We start from the raw sequence: 18,884 nt of genomic DNA on the forward strand, positions 1-18,884 counted from the left end.
CAAGGGTTAAGAGGGGAAATACACAGGCAGTCAGATGGGCGATTAGACAATAAGAAGATGAAATGTCTACTATTGTTTTGTTGCTTATTGTTTCACAGAGCTCACATTAGACCAGGGGCTAATTCATATACTTAATGTCCTTTTATATGCCGTTTTTTTTCTCAAGAGGTTACATACTGTAGAGATGAAGACATTTACACACATACACATGTGTAAAGACATGCAGACACATTATTTATGTTGCTACCTCTCTCACATGTGGCAGCAGGTTACTCTGCCAAAATCTAATGATCAACAGACCCAGTTCCCATCACTGTTTAGGATTCAACATCCCATCAGACTAAAGGAAATATAAGATGCAATTATGCTAAGTACAGAGAGGGCAGAGCCAAAACTCTTCGCCTGTCCGCCTGCTTTCCAATGGCAAACACCACTGTTTGTGTTAATGCATTGGCCTGTGTGTGTGTGTGTGTGTGTGTTTGTGTGTTCATGTATGAAAGCGATGCCGCTTGCCATTTTAGAGGAGGACTGCACCTTATATCAATAGACCTCACTTCTGCAAGTGGCATACCCTTTTAAGAATTAGTGTCATCAAACCAAAAGATTCACAAGGAAGACTTATACTGACCATGGCAATGCATCTTAATTGTGTGTAGATGTGTATCTATGCATGTTTTGTATGAGCTATGTGTGTTAATGTACCTGTATTACCACACAGCCTGCAGTCAGTCCTGTACACATGCACCTGTGGACACACTAACTGGTCCTGCGAGCCTTCAGTTCAGCCACTGTCAGAGGGATCCTTGTATTTTTCCAGAGGCATGTCAGAGGATTACACAGTCCCTCTGCTGTTTCACTGACCTCCGCCTACACAAACACACACATGCACAAGCAGACACACACATACATCAAAGCAGCTCAGCGTAGTGCCCAGCACTGAGTTAGGGCCACAGTGGCCCACTGAGCAGACTGCTGGCACACACTCCACATCTGCCTGAAGGGATTGCCATTGGCAAGCATGGCCCCTGTGTGTGTTGTTCATGTATAAGAAAAAAAAAAAAACACATATAACATATGTTCCTTATGGGGTATATGTCTGCCTGAAAAGGTGTTTGCAAATACCTATGTGACACATTTCTGTTAGTGCTGGTAAAAAAAAAAAAGGCTACAGTTTCCATTTTTTTATCATTTACAAATGTCTCCAATTTTACCTGAACTATTCACAAATTCCATTCCTTTTTATTCAGTCCAAAGTCTAGCACTTGGGAAAAAACATAAATTTTAATCATACAGTAGATCACCTAGATGCCAAGATCAGGTTCCAGTAAATTTATTGAATGCTTAGGGAAACAGAACCACACAAAACACAACACAAATATTTGCTACTAAATTTGTTAATTGGATTTTTTTTCCCAGAAAACAGTGAAATTAATAAGTTGTGAATTTTCCCAGTTATTACCTTTCAGTCTAATATGTTTTCAGTATTAGTTTACTCAGACAAAGGCACAGAACACTGAATTCTTAAAAGTGGCTTGAAACCAAACAACCACGTACATGTAAATGGGTACTGGGTAGCAATGTACAAGAGTTATATGCAACATGAATTAGTAAAGCACCTAGGCATATTGGCTGAGGGGAAGATATGGTGTGTGTGAATTATCTCTGATCAATACATAGACTTTAGTGGTAGCATGGTTCCTAATTATGTTCCCTGTTTGACCACACGCTCACCTCTTCTCCCACCTTTTTGTTTTCTTTTCTTTCTGGGCACTGATCCCATCCCACTCTTCCTCTGTCAGTTGGTTTAGCCTACACACACAGGGCAAGTACATGACTGCAATACAAATCAATGGGTTCGCACATCAACACACAGACACACAGCAGAAACGGCAAGGCTTCAAGACCTCTAACCCAAACACCTCTAGCCCTCCAGGTTGATCAATAGTCAGAGAAAAGCATTAACAGCCCATCGCACTCGTTCCATCTCTCATTCTCCACTAATCATTCTTTCAGTGTTGTTTCTCTCATGCCTTCCTCCCTGCCTCCCTTCTTATGCAGCAGAGAGAAATGTTTATTTCCCTTAGCTCCTTAGAAATCCCAGATGCCTGGATGCCCCCATCTCACCTCCAAGCCACAGCCAGACACCCTGTTAGATGGTATTACTATCATTAACTACTCCCCCCCCCTCCACCCCAACAAGACTCAGACAGAACCTGGACATTAGCTAATCCATACTTATTGCATCTGGGTTCCTCTCACAGCCTTGTAATTCATATGGAGAGACATATTAGCACGACATATTACACTGGCAACAGGTCTATGAGGTGAGATGCTGCACTGACACTGAATTGACTTAGCTGGAGCCTCATGGGACATTGTAGGGCACTGCTGCCGGCTGACGAGTAGGGCCCAGTCTGCCTGTATTGAGTTTCTGTGATAGCTGTTTAGCTTGTAGAGCTACAGAGGGTAGAGAGGGAGGAATGGAAGGTGCTCCGGCTCATTGCGTTCACTGACAGGAACCCTGCAGACCACAAGGCTATAAGGATCAATAGCATTGCACTGCACAGCACTTTCAATATAAGCCAGACACACAAACACAGGAAGACTGCATTACACATAGGCTTAAATCAGAACATACCTACAATGTTATCAACATTATTTAAACAAATTCAGTTTTCATATATAATGAATTATCAAATAAGACAGATTCTATGCAAACACTATTGTACATTTGTGCAAACACAAATATGTAATCTGTCCCCACATCTAATAAACATGCTCACACAGGTTATGTTTTTGTCTGGCAATCCTGGACCTGAGCCTCCAGGTGGCCCTGAATCCTCTCTCTGAACAAACAGAGCAGCAGCCTGCTCCACTTCCCCTATGTCACAGAGGCCAAGCTCAGACATTGTGTGGCGCACCAGCCTGCTGACACGGCCACCCAACCTGCCAGAGATTTGCCGCTGGGTCACAGAGTTGACATTTGATAAAGGAAGTTGCATGGAGAGTTACAGGGAGTTGACAGTCCTCTTGTCACGTCGCACTCCAGAATTCAGAAACCTGTGCGGCACACACCCCTCTCTGTTTCCAACAATAAAAGAAACAATGACGCTGTTAAGAACTGAATGACCCTCTCAGAGCCCACTACAATGAGAATGACAGCTTTCATTTCACTGACTATTACCACTGGGTTTGGAGTTTCTTGCTGTGTATTATAACTTATAACCCAATTGAAAAAGGGTACTCCTTGAAGCATATAGGGGACAAATTTTAAAATCTAAAAACAAAAAAAAGACATACATCAAAACATACACCAAAATTATTCTAAGACTAGTAGCATAACTGATTGTGAATGAATATTTGTGGCCCACAAGGGGTAATGCAGAGATTAGTGGACCATAAGGAACAATGAAAATCTAAAAAGGAGAAGTCAAGTGAAGTGGATTTTGTGTGTTGAGGACCAGATGTGCCGTGGATGGATCAAACATCTGCTGGCTCTGCAAGGCCTCAGTGGTCTTGAATGACCCCATCATCCCGACTTTCTCACCACCCGTCACAGTAAACCTTTTGTTCTTCATGATTTGTCGCCCCATTTAGATTAAAAATTGTTTTATTAAATGTTTAATTTTATTCTGAGCATCAAGAGAAAAGGCATTCACCTCAGTTTTCATGTGGAACATGTTCAAAAACATGTAAAAAAAAAAAAAAAAAAAGAATTTTACAGTGCAGATTTGCTTTTGCTCGGTTACAGTTCTCCATTCTGTATGTTTTGATGGTCTAAAGCTTTTCTTGATGTATAAGTTACAGCGGAGAGAGGCAGAACCAGATGTTAATGGTATTTATTTTTGCAGTAACTAATCACCATCCTGGAATTTAAGATAGTAGACAGGACCAGGGACCCAGAACCATCCCCCGAGAGACATGACCACCATGTCCTGTTGTACCCACATGATCAAAGACACACACACACACATATATATGCACACATAAACATGAACATCCTCTGGTCCACTGGCGACGTGAGCCTGTGGACCACAGGGATAGATGTGGGCTGGTGCATAGGTTACGGTAGTGTAATTTACACTGTAGCCATACTGGCACACTCTGCCTCCAAAACGAATGAGCCAACCTAGGTGCCCGGCATCGATTCCAGTGAGGCAGTTTAAAAACAGTGAAACCATTCTCTTTATAATTTGGGACCATTTTACCTATTCAGTGCAGCATTTTACTTTGATAAAACAACAACATTCTTAACATACACTAATGCACACAAGGCACACTCTTTTCATTCAGCTATAGGTGTAATGTTCTATTTCCGTTCATTTCTAGACTGTAAAAATAGCTTCTCCTTTTAATGACATTATTGTGTGATGCTAAACCACACTGAGAAACCTACAACTACAATTTAAACTAAACCATCATGATATACTGCATAAAAATTGCATTTGTCCAGCACTCAGATATCAATTCCTTCTGTCATTTCCAAAAACAAATGATAATATTATGCACTATTGTAATGACTCCTGAGCAACACATTGTTGCCAATTCATCAAACAGTCTGTATCATAGATTCCTAGTTAACATGACAGACACAGACTCCTTCGGGGCACCCAGACCCCCTAGTGGCCCTTTCTCCATATGTGAGTCAGGCCAAGAATGAAATACTGTTGGGGAAAGCAGTGGGGTGGAGAGAAGCTACCAGAGAGAGAGAGAGGCTCGAGTTAATGGTCTTGCATCTTCCTGGCAGCATGTCAATAATGGCTCTGATCACATTAAGTAAAGAGTCCATTAGCTTATTCTCTTTCCTCCTGCATAGCAAAAGCACAGGAGAAAGCTGAAAAGCTCCTCTAATGCAGTGTGTCTGCATGTTACAGACACCTCTATCTGTTCCCTGCTAGACCAAAACAAAACGAATTGGGAGGTTTACCTCCAGTGCAATCCTTTGTCCATTCACATCTATTTCTTTTTACACAGTAACATGAAAAGTGATGTGTGGATTATTTTGATTCTGTGGAGTTCAAGCCACATTCTTGGTAATAAGGAAAATTCAGGAAAAATGTAGTAGATTTTTGCAACTGGGGTTGCAACTATTTAAAACTTATTTAAAGTATATAGTGAGAAACAACTTGTCACATGTAGGTTTTATGAACCCTCATGTCAGTGTTTCATTACCAGTAAATACAGGTTTATGCTTTTATCATGGTTTAAGCTGCACTTTTAAGCACATTTACTTACCAAAAACTGAAGTGACTGATATATCAAGACATGGTACAAACATGCAAGTCCCTGGCCAAAGAGCAAATTGTGAGCATATGTTAATGCACCTTCCCTGCACCGGACTCCTGCCAAAATAGTAATCAAGACAAAGGAGATGTGATATAAGAGGTAGAGAAAAGCAGGTTGTCGGCCATCCCCCCACATCTCTACCAACACACAAATACTGGACAGACAGACCATTTCTCAGCCGCCTCGCTGCTCACCATTGGCCCTGGAGGGAGCACAGCGGCCCCTACATCTGTCTCCCAGGCCCACGACAGACCTGGCTGCTGCAGCCAGACCCAGCAGATCACACGAATCATCCTCAATTAATCTGAACCATCAGACGTTCCCTTGCTGTTTCTATCATCCCACCCCTCTTCTCTGAGGCATCCCCTCTAGCTCAGTGTTAGCTCCACTGAGTTTTCCACATTGACCATGGCATGGCTATGGTTCCTTAGCACAGCTGGGTGAGGCAAGCCAACATTATTGTGTATGCTTTGTGAAAAGAGACAGGGAATCAATACATCAGTCCAGACTCAGACGTTGCACATGTAAGTGCTGCAAGGCGGTTCGTCAGAGGTTCTGAACTCTGAGAATAGTTGACTTTGGTTTGCAGCGCACCAGGGCCTGAAATGGCTTCCATGTGCCGCCCATCTGCACCTCTGCTGGGCTGTGGCCAAAGGACTGTCCTTTCCACTTTTTAAAGATGCTGAGGGACAGCTTTAAAACAAAAAAGGTGGTGGTGGAGGTCAGAGAGGTTGGCAAAATCAAAGGTTAGGAGACCTGTTTTAAAAATGACAGGTTTGTTTACAAAAACAGATAATGAAAAAAGACAAGTCATTGGGAAAAGAAACGGAAACTGTTTACTAAAGGCCACCTGGAACCTGGGATGTGCCAAATTGTGACTCACCCATCTGTAGTAAAGTCCTCTATAATAACCCCCCAGGTCCCCCCTCCCTATCCTTGCAGCCAGAGACTGCACTATAAATCTCACTTCAGTCGATTAGTGTGCCCTTAGCAACAACTAACACACAGCCATGAATTTTTAACCAAAGCCATGAGTTAAATCAGGTTGAGAGGTGAAGGCAGAGTATCTTGCAGCCTGTTGGTTGATCAGCGTATCTGGCCCAGGAAAATAAGCCCTGTGGCCTATTCACATTTACTCACACCAGAGCCCAGCAAGCAGTCCTTTCTGGCACTGATGAGCATAATATTGACCAAGGCAATACCCTTTGCATGGCTGTTAATTAAATTATAAAGTAGGAATCCAACTTGAATAGATCTGTTCCAAGTTCTAATGAGGAGCTTGTGCAGAGAGTACTGTCTGGACTTTATTAAATCACCTGTATTTCCATGACAGCTGTCTTTTAAAAGGGTTAGCCTCATATGGAAAACAGGATTTGGCATGTCTAGCTTATGTAAGTCTTCCAAGACTACCCTTCTTCAGTGCTAAAATCAGTCATCTTTCAACAATTTAAGATTGTAAATATTATTTGTTCATTTGTTGCATTTACTGAAGATTTCGGTTGGGACAGATGAACAAAAGCAAATATATCTTTTATTAACTAAAACCACTCCACTTTCAGGGAGGTACCAAGGATTTCTGGTGACATATAAGATGGCACCTATATGGTATTCTCTCCACAATATTTTGTCAGCATCTCAGAAAAAATGTTGCCAAGTTCCAGAATAAAAATGCTTATTTAATTGGCTATGATGCATTTTTTGCCTGGCTGTTTAATAACCAACCACAAGGTGAAATAATTCTTACTGACTGGTCCACAGGGATATTGTTCTGCCTATCTTTGATGATAGGGCAACATGACTTTACTTGTGAGTTGCTAATTATATGTCTATGTAGAACAGATTGTCATCTTACTATTAAGATTATAGGGAGTTAGTTTAGAAAAGATGAAATATCAGAAACACTAAATAGCATCCAAGGTAGTAAATTCTTTTTATGTGCAATTGATAAAAACAGTTTAACTTTATCAGAGTGCAAATTTCAACCTCTATGATTCTTACAAATGTCCTCCACCCACATCTGGATGCAGCGACTGATTTCCCTGTGGTCCATCACAGGGGAAGAAGTAGAGCTGGTTGTTCACACACGACCTCTGACCTGCCACTGGGGAGCCAATAGGGGAGCAGCTCGGGTCTTGGGAGTTCTTGCCCTCTGATGTGATGGCTTCAGGCAGTGGGCTTTGCATGAACCCATCCCCCATGGCACCCCTTGCCACTAGATCATCTGAATTATTCATGGTGCCCACGATGGGGTGGGGAGAGAAAGAGAATATGGAAAAGGAAACACCAAGGTTCAAGACCTTCTCAGATCACAAGGAACTTCTGCTTAACCTCCCTTGAAGCAGCAAACACAGGGATAGAGCAGTTTTTTTAAGGAACTGGATCTGAAAGCAGGACTGGAGATCAATGGGGATTCCCCCGAGGCTAGGTGGAGATCGCATTCACTGCAAGGTGATTGGTGAATCAATGTGGTTCCCATGGTTCACTCTGCCACTGTGAGAACCGATCTTGTACTGCAAGTAGTATTGTCTTATGATTGGTTGAAGTGCCATATGGTATTGTGGAGCCAGCAAGCTCTCATCCTACACAATACATTATGTTAATTTCCATGTTAACATGATTTGAATATTGGAGAATTTACATGACACAAACTCTATGAGGGTTTCAGATCAACCATTTGATCTACACCATTTGATCTGCACAGGTCAATATGACATATTCATAGCTAATATATTTTTGGTAGGCCCAATATGGCATCTTTCTCCCAAATAAGCTCAGTAATTGAGTATGATAGGTGATGATTAGTGAAAAGCATATACATGTTAAGCTGTTAATCCCTAATGCACACCATACAACCTAACAGCGCTGCACACCCCAGCTCTTAATACAGCCCAGCACATAACCTGCTAATTGCATAATTGCCTTATTTGTTTTAACTGACAGTGGTGCCCTGGTCTATGACAAGGCCATCATTTGCTCATCCTCATTGTCAGCAATTTGCAAGGTGGATACCCCACTACACACCCACTACACAACATCTAGCACCACAGTATTAGAGACAGCCATGAATTAACAATGCATTTCAGCAGCACAGAGATGAATAAATACAGCCATGGCTAGATTAATCTGAGAGACATGGAGGCATGCAGATAAAATAAACTAACAGCAGCAGGCTGTCCACCAGATAAAGTGGGTACCCCATCGTCTCTCTGCTGTAATTATTGGCTAATAGTCATTAACCTGGCAAACAGAGGTTTAGCTGTATTGTTTAAAGGACTCTGGGATGCATAATGACAGACTAATATGTCATAGCACTGGGGGAGATGGGGGAGGGGTGGATTAATGAGATTTTACTGAAGGGAGTGTACAAGAAGAGGTGGGGCACGCCTGGAAAATATAGGGGAAAGAGGGCCACATTAAGCTAATTGAAAGATGAGTGCCTACTTGTAAAAGTGCTTCTAATGGCATATTTGTTTCTCTCACAGCATCACAAGACTAATGCAGAGGAGTGGAGTTGTGAGACTTACTGTAGTAAGAACTACAGGAGCTTGTGTTTGTTTGCAAATGTATGCCAACACATACTCTTAAACAATACATGAACATTTTTCTCACCTTTGACCGTTTATAATTTGTTATGGGCTTATCTGAATTCAACATTTTTTTGTCTGGGGTCTAAGATTTCAAGTAATAAACAATATATTGCAAAATAAAAAATTAGTGTTAAAGGTGCAATGTGTAAAATGTGAACAATTTAGCAGCATCTAGTTGTTAGTTTGCAAAATACAACCTTCTGAGAGACCTCACCACCCCCCCTCCACCATTTCAAGAAAGAAGGGAGGATATGATGGCTGTCAACAACACGATTCCCTGTCTAGAGCCAGTGTTTGGCTTGTTCAATCTGGACTACTGTAAAAACATGGCAGCACAACATGGCTGCCTTGCTCCCCATGTAGAATTAAAAGGCTTATTCTAAGATTAATGAAGTGCAGCGGTAGGTATTTTCTAATGACTGCACAATGATTACAACATATTAATGAATACTACATTCTACTTCTGCTAATAAATCGCTCTAAATATTACACATTGAACCTTAACATGTGGTAGTGCAATGGCTTGCATTGGCCCAGAGGAGTGGAGGCTTCTTGGCATAATAACCAGTAGTAGTTTCCACACGGACTTAACTTTAATTAGATTTGTCCCTTCACATTTTCATTTCCTTTTTTAGAGTGACTTGCTGTATTTTTTAAATTTCTGTAAACTCTGCTCCAAGCCCGACCTCAGCCGGAGTGCTGGTTGACTGGCCTCCAAAATTTGATTGACCAGTGAACAAGGAGTGCTTGGATAGCATCCGCTGAGCCTCCTCACAAGGTCCAGTCCACTGCAGAACTACTGACCTGTTCTGACAGCTGGCTGGCCTGTTGGTCGTTGTTTGGCTGGTGACACTGTGTTTTGGTTTTAGTTTGACTTCATGCGTGGGGAATTGAAGGCACACTGTAGAACGAGTAGGGGGTGAAATAAATGTCTAAACCTTGTTTGATTAAGTGAGCGGTTGAGGTGGAATTGAAGGTTGGTGCTGAACTAGCCATTTTGTTAATGTGTATGAAAATAGAACAATTTTGTAGTAGTTATGTTTAATGATACTGGTTAGGTCACATCCACATCCAACTTAGCATGGGGGAGATAGCGGTTCTCATGAATGTTATTTTCCTAATCTGAAGAGCAAACATCAAAGTGCATTGGCTAGGAAATTGATATTAAGATGCCTTAAACTGACTTTAATTAAATTAAACATAGCCCACCAATGATCCAAATATGCAAATACTTACTTTTGCTTTCCACTGCTTATGAAACACACTATCAGAGTTTTAACTGCAGACTACCTTGGTGGATTTGAATGTGTAACACTCAAAAATGTGCCTTTTCTGTCACTAGAAAATACTCAAAAACTGCTAAACTTCTTAGAACTGCAATTTCTTAAGAAATGTTCTGGTTGTAGAACTATTCAAAGATTCACTTTTTAATTTTCTTTTATTTTTTTTGTTTCAATTAAATCAAATGGAAGTACTAATGCCCAGATGGCCATGCAGTATGAAATAATAGTGCCCAGGCTAGAATTTAAAGTCATACCTTCAGGCAAAAACTCCAGAGCGCAGAGCACAGAATGAAAGTGTAAAATGTTTTTTAATGTATATTTAACAACAAATACCCCAGTGACTATTGATGTTTCGTCTCAGAAGAATCTATTTCTCCAGTATATCTAAGGGCATGATATGAAACCACTCATACTTTTATTTTCTCTGTTTTTCTGCTCTTCTTCCTCTGTGTCTCTCCCGTACTATCTCTCTTTTCGCTGTCTCTCTTTAAACATTTATCTTCTGTTTTCTCCTTACAGGCCCTTTGTGCTTTGTGATGTTGGTTTTTACAGCTTTTTACTCACTAGAGTTGCCATTTATCTTTTATAGATGCCAGCAGCTAGGAGCACATACGAAATGTTACCATTTCTCTGTGACTAATTGTCATCGCTTGTTCCACTCCCTTGATGTCACTTGTACCTGATCCCCCAGGAACCTGTGTGTGAACTGCAGTATTTACACATTTTTTCTGTCACTGTATTTCTGTCCTTTTTATACAGACACCCATAGCATCTTATACAATAACAGCACAGCAGCAGTTACTTAATGAATATAATTTTGTGAAGAGTTTTGTCATCAGGACTATGAAGTGGGAAGGGATGTGGGTTCATACAACAGGTCAAAAGTATTAGTCAAACAATTATTTCTTACAGCTCAGCAGGTTAACCACAAAGTCAGTCCTCTAGATCTGACAAGATTCTTTCCCAGAATACCTTGCAAGCTCTTGATGTTCGACATTGTGCACATTTTAAAGGAGTTTGAGTAAATTGCTCTATTTGGAATAATGGACTAGTTTGTTGGAGTAATCGCTTACGGTGGAAATTTGTTACCGGTACCAAGTTCCCCTCCCTGAAATCAGTGGATCTCAGTAACATAAAAGAATGATAAATACAGATCCTGTCCAAGAAAAGGAACACAAGCTCAATTCCACAGTCAATATGTGCCTTTCCTCTTTTAATATCCAAAGCCATTCCCTGTTACATTGTGTAGCAGTCCCATCCTCCCTTAGATACTACACTAACAGAGAAATGCCTGCCAACCAAGGTGCAATTAGTGGCTTATATAAATTATTGAATTTTTTTTTTTTTGCCATTTTTTCTTCTCTGGCTAACACAATTTTGTAAATATCCCTTGGTACAGTGTGTACAGAAGGAGTCTCAACAAAAGTTCACATCTTTGGAAAATCTATTTTTATCAGTTTCACAGCTCAATGTTTTAAAGAACTTCTAAAAGCCCCCACCTCAGTGGTTTTGATTTGTTTGCTTAACCCTCTCTTAAACTCTTGTCTATTCTCATCAGTGTGTGATTAATGATCACATTCACAGGGCTGACTTAGAGAAAATATGAATGAGTGAAAAGCAACAGGCACAGTAGTGGTGGGAGATTTTTGACAAAGCTCTTTTAGTTACTTAGTGCTCCAGGCGCCTCTGAATTTCATGAGCAGAAAAGATCACCCTTAAAAACTAACCCCTGCTGTATCTTCTCCTTTGACCACACTGATTATGCACAATCAATAATGGTTTGTATTTTTGTCTTCTCTCTTGTCTCTTCTGGGCCATCTAGGATGCTGCAGGCAAGGTGCTGGACCGTTGGACCATTATGTCCCGAGAAGAGGAGATCATCACCCTGCAGCAGTTCCTGCGCTTTGGTGAGACTAAGTCCATTGTGGAGCTGATGGCCATTCAGGAGAAGGAAGGTCAGGCAGTTACAGTTCCTTCCTCCAAGACAGACTCCGGGATTAGGACATTCATTGAAAGCAACAACAGGACCCGCAGTCCAGGGCTCCTGACACATTTGGAAAACAGTAGTCCATCGAGCATTCACCATTTCGAGAATATCCCTAACAGCTTAGCTTTCCTTCTCCCCTTCCAGTACATCAACCCAGTCTCTGCCCCTATGCTCGGCTTACCTCCCAATGGCCTGCCTATTGAGCAGTCGGCTCTTCGGCTCCGGGAGCCCAGCCTGCCAAACCAAGGTGAACAGGTAGAAACTAGTGAGTCAGAGGTTTCCTTGTCACCCTTCCGGACAGGTCAGAGCCCTAGTCGTGGAGCACTGGGAACCATTAACAACAATATAGAACCCAAGACAGAGCCCAGCAATAGGGCATCACCCATTTCCCCAAACCCTTCCACTCAGCAGGTTCAACAACAGCAGCAACAGCAGACACAGCTCCAGCAGCAGCAACAGGGCCAACAGCAGTCCCAAAATCAACCACAGCAACAAAACAGCTTGAGTGACCACCAGGTTCACCATCACTTTATAAAGGATGAGCAATCTAAAACCATCACCCATCCTTCCTTTTCCTCCAAGATGCATCGGATGCGCCGCATGGGAGCCACCTCACGTAAGGGTCGCGTGTGCTGCAACTCTTGTGGCAAAACCTTTTATGACAAAGGCACACTTAAAATACATTATAATGCTGTACACTTGAAGATTAAACACCGTTGCACCATTGAAGGCTGCAATATGGTGTTCAGCTCACTCCGTAGCCGCAACCGTCACAGTGCCAATCCCAATCCACGGTTGCACATGCCGATGCTGCGCAATAACCGTGACAAGGACCTCATCCGTGCCAATTCAACAACTGGCACACCTGTCATCTCAAGCACCAAGAATGGTGGCTTCACACTCACGAGTCCTGGAAGGCCACCCCTGGGTTTCACTACTCCACCAGTCGACCCTATACTTCAGTCTCCCCTGCAAAGTCCACTTGTGTTCCCCTCCCTGAAATCAGTGCAGCCAGTACAGCCAGTGCCCCCATTCTACCGTACACTACTTTCCCCTGCAGACCTTGTCAGTCCTCCCGTGTCACTGCCCACCAGCCCCATCCTGCCCACCACCACCAACAGTACAACCTTAATGGACCAGCAACAGCAGATCCTAGCTGCAGCCGTGGCCTCACACAATAATGTTCATGTGTCAGAGGCAGGGCCCATATCCCATCGCTTACCTATACCTAGTGCCAATCAGGATTTCACCACTGGGAGCAGTGACCCCACACCCAAAAAGAAGCCCCGTAAATCTAGCATGCCAGTGAAGATTGAAAAAGAAGTGATTGATGTGGCAGATGAATATGAGGATAAAGATGACGATGACGATGATATCCATCATAATCACCACCATCACCAGTCATCCCTTCTTCACAATAATATCAAAATTAATGGAAATTGTAACAGCAACAGCAACATCAACAGTGGCAGTGCTACTGGGAACCACAGTGGTGGCAGTGGGCAACAATCCCCTTCCCAGGATGAGATGAGCCCTGGCCTAGCTCTCAGAGGCATGGTGAGACAGAGTGAAGATGAATGCCGGGAAGGAACTGGTAGTGACAGCAGGGGCGGAAATGATCTTCGAAGCTCTGGGGAGCTACGTTGTATGGACAGCTTCACCTCTGAGGACCAGGACCATGAAAGAGACTTTGAGAATGAGTCTGAAAACTCTGATTCCAAGATGTTCTACCGTGATGACCTGATGGATGTGGATGAACACCATAAACACAGTAGGGGTGGAAGGGGTATGGATAAGGAACAGGATGATGAGGGTAGTGAGGAAGCCCATTTGAGAAAGGAAATGGAAAGCAGAGGCCACTCCTCACCCTCCCCTCATCAGCCTATCAAGATCAAGGAAGAACTCAGTGATCCTACTTATGACATGTTCTGCATGAGCCAGTATGGCCTCTATAATGGAGGCATGGCAGTGGCTGCCGCCACTGCTGCAAGCATGGCAGCTCTACATGAGAGCTTCATCTCTTCGATGGGCTATGGTGCCAGCCCACCCAAATTCCCTTCATCTCAGTCACCAGAGGGAGATCCATGCTCAAGTCCTGACCCGAAGATCTGCTATGTGTGTAAGAAGAGCTTCAAGAGCTCCTATAGCATGAAACTGCACTACAAGAATGTCCACCTCAAAGAGATGCATGTGTGCACTGTGGCTGGCTGTAATGCTGCTTTCCCCTCCCGGCGGAGCCGAGACAGGTTAGTCCTAGAACTTGGTAATGTAACCAATTTTATATTAATTTAATCATGACAATCACAGGTAGGTTTAAATGAAATGATTCGGTTTTCATCACTTATTACTATTTTAAAAAACTATATAAATCAACAAAATATTTTTAAAGTTTTATGTTCAATAGTTATTAACATGTTTGTGAGAAATTTGACTTTTTATTTCAAATTAATCAAACAAGATTAAAGTGCAGTGTTTCATTAGTGTGACATATGCCTGGATAGGTTATCACTTAACATCTGTTAGCTAATGGAACACTAAAAAAATGTTTCAGGGACATCTGCTCCTTTTCAAATCAAAGTTTAGAAGAGAGGGTTGTCAGGATAAGAAGCACATACACACATAGTCATACAAGCACTGGGTCATACTCATCAAGCCCCCAGCTGGAGTGTGTTATTTACCTGCCCTCACTACCTCACCTTGTCACAGGGAGGTGAAGGCGCATATATTAACATAGACAGCGGTTTGTCAAACCACTGCATTTATTAGCGCATTAAGAGGTGAGGCTAGCCATGCGCACCTGGGCTTGTTAGCACATATCAGTCCCACACACTCACTCTGCAGAATACATACTGCAGTAGCAATAGCAGCAGGTTGGAGGTACACATGCTGGAGGTACATAACATCACTTTTGCCCTGGGGTATAAGGAATTATAAACAACAGCTATTTTTCTGTGTGGGTTGACATGGGGGGTTATACTTAGCACTCATGCAAAAAAAAAAAAGAAATATTCTTTGATATATATATATAATAGCCACTATTATTGTTGTTATATATGTTAAAAAGATAAAAATAACAACCATGATCACTTGACAGAGAAATCTAGTCAATGAACACAAATTCCTCTAAAACACGTAGCACTTCATGTGTAACAAATATATTTCATGCTCACACTATTCCTGTAATAGAATTTAGCTGCTTTACAGTTACTCACTCTTACTCATTCAATTTTTTCTTAGCAGGAATAGAGATGGAAAAAAGTTTTATCTCTTAATATCCATGACAAGTGACAATTTAATTTAAGTAATGGATAACTTGCACTTAACTGCATTCTTAAAGTTGGCAAACAAATCTTCCGTTATAGAGCGTTATATTTCTCTTTAGCATTTCGTCTCACCCACACACTCTGCCCCTCCCTCTTTTCTTCCTCCACCAATGCTATCTCCCCTCCACCCAAACTCACTGCTGCTTTTCTACCCAAAGACTTTTATTATTTGTATTATTTCACTGGTATGTGTTCCTTGTTCATTAGCAGCATGTAACTAGAGCAGATGATTCAGTGACTATTGGAATGAATGCTGGAGGAGAACAGGGTGAGCAGAACAGGAGACGAGGTGCAACCCTGCTGTTCACCTGATGCAGCTGTGCTGACAGCAGCAGTGTACAGTGTACTGCCACTGCTGAGTTTGTTAGCTTCTTTCTTTTGACAAGATATTGGGAATAGAGAATGCCTGAGGCATGGCCGGCCCGCTGTGTAACGTGCAGACACATTTTCACACAAACACACACGCACACACACACACACACACAAAGATGTACAAAACTACTTGAACTTTCATGCACCTTTATATCTCTCTTTATAGCTAGCTTTCTAATGCTGTAAACCAGTTGTTTGATATAGAATAATAACTGCCATTAAAATACAAAAAGTGTGCTCTACAATAACTTTATTGTGAATTTCAATGGCACGTATCAAAAAGTTTTGTTAAAAAAATACTGTTACTAGTCCACAGAGTAAGTGCTGCTGGTAATCAGCAGATATTGCTCAAATTTTTATCTCTGGTCAGGTAGATAAGCTGAATCAAAAGCTTAAATTCCTAGAGCTGCCCTGCTGTCCACACTGGAATCTTCTTTAATGGTGGCTCATGGAACTGTGAGAGTTATTAGAGAAGAAGCGAGGAAGTGGCTAAAATTGGGAAGGTGCATTTTCACAAATATGCAGCAAGGTTTCTGTATCAAAGCCAAGGGTGAGTGAAGTGCTTTTTACAGGCACAGAAGTTACACACAGAGAGCACCCTGCACAGAGGAAAAAAAACACCTCAGCCTGAACTCTTCCTATACTCGCTTCCTGTCAGCTTGAATGCATGTGTGTGAGAGAGAGAGAAATAGAGACAGTTTGGTTCTATGGTGAGAAACACCAGCATAAAAATGCCATTCAAACACATAAAGCAGCAGAACATATGGGAGGCAGAGATAACTTTGTAGGAAGGAGGGACAATTATTGCTGTGAACATAATGTATGTTTGAGTCAGGCGTGTACACTACAGTTCTGGGTGGGTAAGACCTAAGCGCACTATTGTTTCCATACTTTTTCTGTGAGGGATAAATGCCTGATAGCATATGGGACATATTATTCTGCTGCTGGTTCAAACAGGGAACAACAGAAATAATGGCACTGAATAGCTGGAGGAATCCTGGGGCTTTGAGACGACTCTATACACAAACCAGGCTCTCATCAAATCTGTCCCTGGATAATCCTCTAATGACATAATGTATGTTTGACTGTAATGGTAGCAATAAATAGAGAAAATAATTTGGTTGTTTTCAATTGCTCTAATAAGATTACAAAACTGCAAGATATTTGTACAAAATAATGTTTAGAATATTTATTACTAGAAAATTAGATAAGTCAAACTCCATTCTTTCTCCTAATTAGATTTTTTTGCCAACAGCGCTGGCAGTAACGATTAAATAGCAGCTCTTTCCAGTGGCTCACCTCAGACATAAAGGCTTGATAAAGACAACACTCAACACTTAAAACAAAGTAATCGTCCTTAAAAACTATATGAAAACACAACCATTAGAATAATAACTGCATTGTATTTTAATAAGAGGAAGGTAAACCAGTGGGTATTTGCTGTTTTTACAGCTGAAAAATATATGGCACAGCAGCATTATAATATGCAGTCCTGTCTTGCTTCCTCTTTTCAGCATCTTACAAACAGTTGTTGACATCCAGCAACAGCTGCATACCTGAGTAATCCACTGACCATGTGAAAAGTCAAAATACACCTTGAGACGCCAGTATCAAAGTGGAGACAAATACAAAGGAGAGGACATTAGACTTACAGTCAAGAAAAAAAAAAAAAAAAAAACCAAGAGCCACTGACACTGTAAAGTAGAACACTTTGTAAATATGCTGCCTCAGAGGAAATTGCCAGTAGTGCTTGTGCGGTTTTGATTTTTGGTCTATGAATGAACAGCAGACCTCAAACACATGCATATACAAACCTGATTAAATAAATACTGTACATACTCAAATACACATATACAGTAAAAGATAAATTATGGTGCCCTTGAGCAAGTGTGCAATGTTTGTGTTTATGAGCAACACAAGTGAGTGTGAGCATGTGTATGTGTGGTTTTACAGTGGGGCAGTTTCTCCCAGCCTCCTGGATGCCTGCTGCACGGAGGTAAATGATTGCATATTTATTGTGGGGAGCAAGCAGTGTCGGCAGAAGTGTTGAAGAAGCTGCATGATTAACTACTGCAAGGGTGTGCATACCAGTAATCATCACCATTATTAGCATCCTTAATCATAGTTTTTTAAACTGGGGACCAAACTTGCCTTACTTACGTCTCTTTTATCAGCTTATAATACTATTTTTAAACCTTTACTCCAGGATTTTAACCAAGTCGTTCTATGCCACTACACCAAGTACGTGTCCTCCCTCCTCCACATTCCCATGGTGCAGCAGTGCACAGCACGTGGTCCCTGCATGGGCCACTGCAAACGGAGAGAGTGAAGGTTAATTATGTTAGAAAGTCTCTTCCACTCCCCTCCCCTTCCTCTCTGTCTTCCTCCTTTTCCCTTGGTCCCCTCACGGCATGTGGGCCCGGCTCCGCTGCTCTACAATCAGCTCTCTGTTTGTCTTTTATAAACAAAGGGCACGCGGCTCATAGAGAGAATATGTTAGCAAAAGCCACTCAACCCAGCAGACAATATCTGCTGATTAAAAGATGGAAACTTGAAATATTAACATCCCTTCGGTTTATTATTGGCAGTTTTCTTAAACATATATTTTTTATGAGGAGAATAATTACTTTATTCTTGGATGAATAACATATAGACATCCACACATGTACAGAATTAACAGAATTTAACCAGAACTTTTACATAAAAATATTTTTCATTTGACATTTAATCGCCACTTTATCAACATTTTTTTCAGGATCCTCAAAATCATTATTTGTAGCTTATGCTGTTGAACAGACTGAGACAATGCAAAGGAGCTATAATGTGACAGAGGGTGATAAATGCTGCTAAAACTCTTGTCCACCCACTTAAACCCAAAACCTCATAACACACCCCAAATGGCAGGAAAGACAAAGAACCACTGGTGTCAGTTTAGTACCACTCAGCTTTCCATCTCATTTACACATTATGAGTCATTTAGATAACATACACACATGTATACACACACAAGCACTGACACAAAAATCAAGGGCAAGGGCCATCAGAT

General features: G+C 41.6%; 1 protein-coding gene across 5 annotated transcripts in view; it reads left to right on the plus strand.

Annotated features, from left to right (window-relative positions):
• Positions 1-18,884, plus strand: part of bnc2 (basonuclin zinc finger protein 2) — a 153,844-nt gene that overhangs the window by 127,142 nt on the left and 7,818 nt on the right. For all 5 annotated transcript variants that reach the window (XM_026304227.2, XM_026304231.2, XM_026304232.2 and 2 more), the window contains one exon: positions 11,979-14,389. In XM_026304227.2, the coding sequence (XP_026160012.1) occupies positions 11,979-14,389 (2,411 nt within the window). The remainder of the gene's footprint in view (positions 1-11,978; positions 14,390-18,884) is intronic.

This window comes from Mastacembelus armatus, chromosome 1, assembly GCF_900324485.2.
Source record: "Mastacembelus armatus chromosome 1, fMasArm1.2, whole genome shotgun sequence".
Lineage (NCBI taxonomy): Eukaryota > Metazoa > Chordata > Actinopteri > Synbranchiformes > Mastacembelidae > Mastacembelus > Mastacembelus armatus.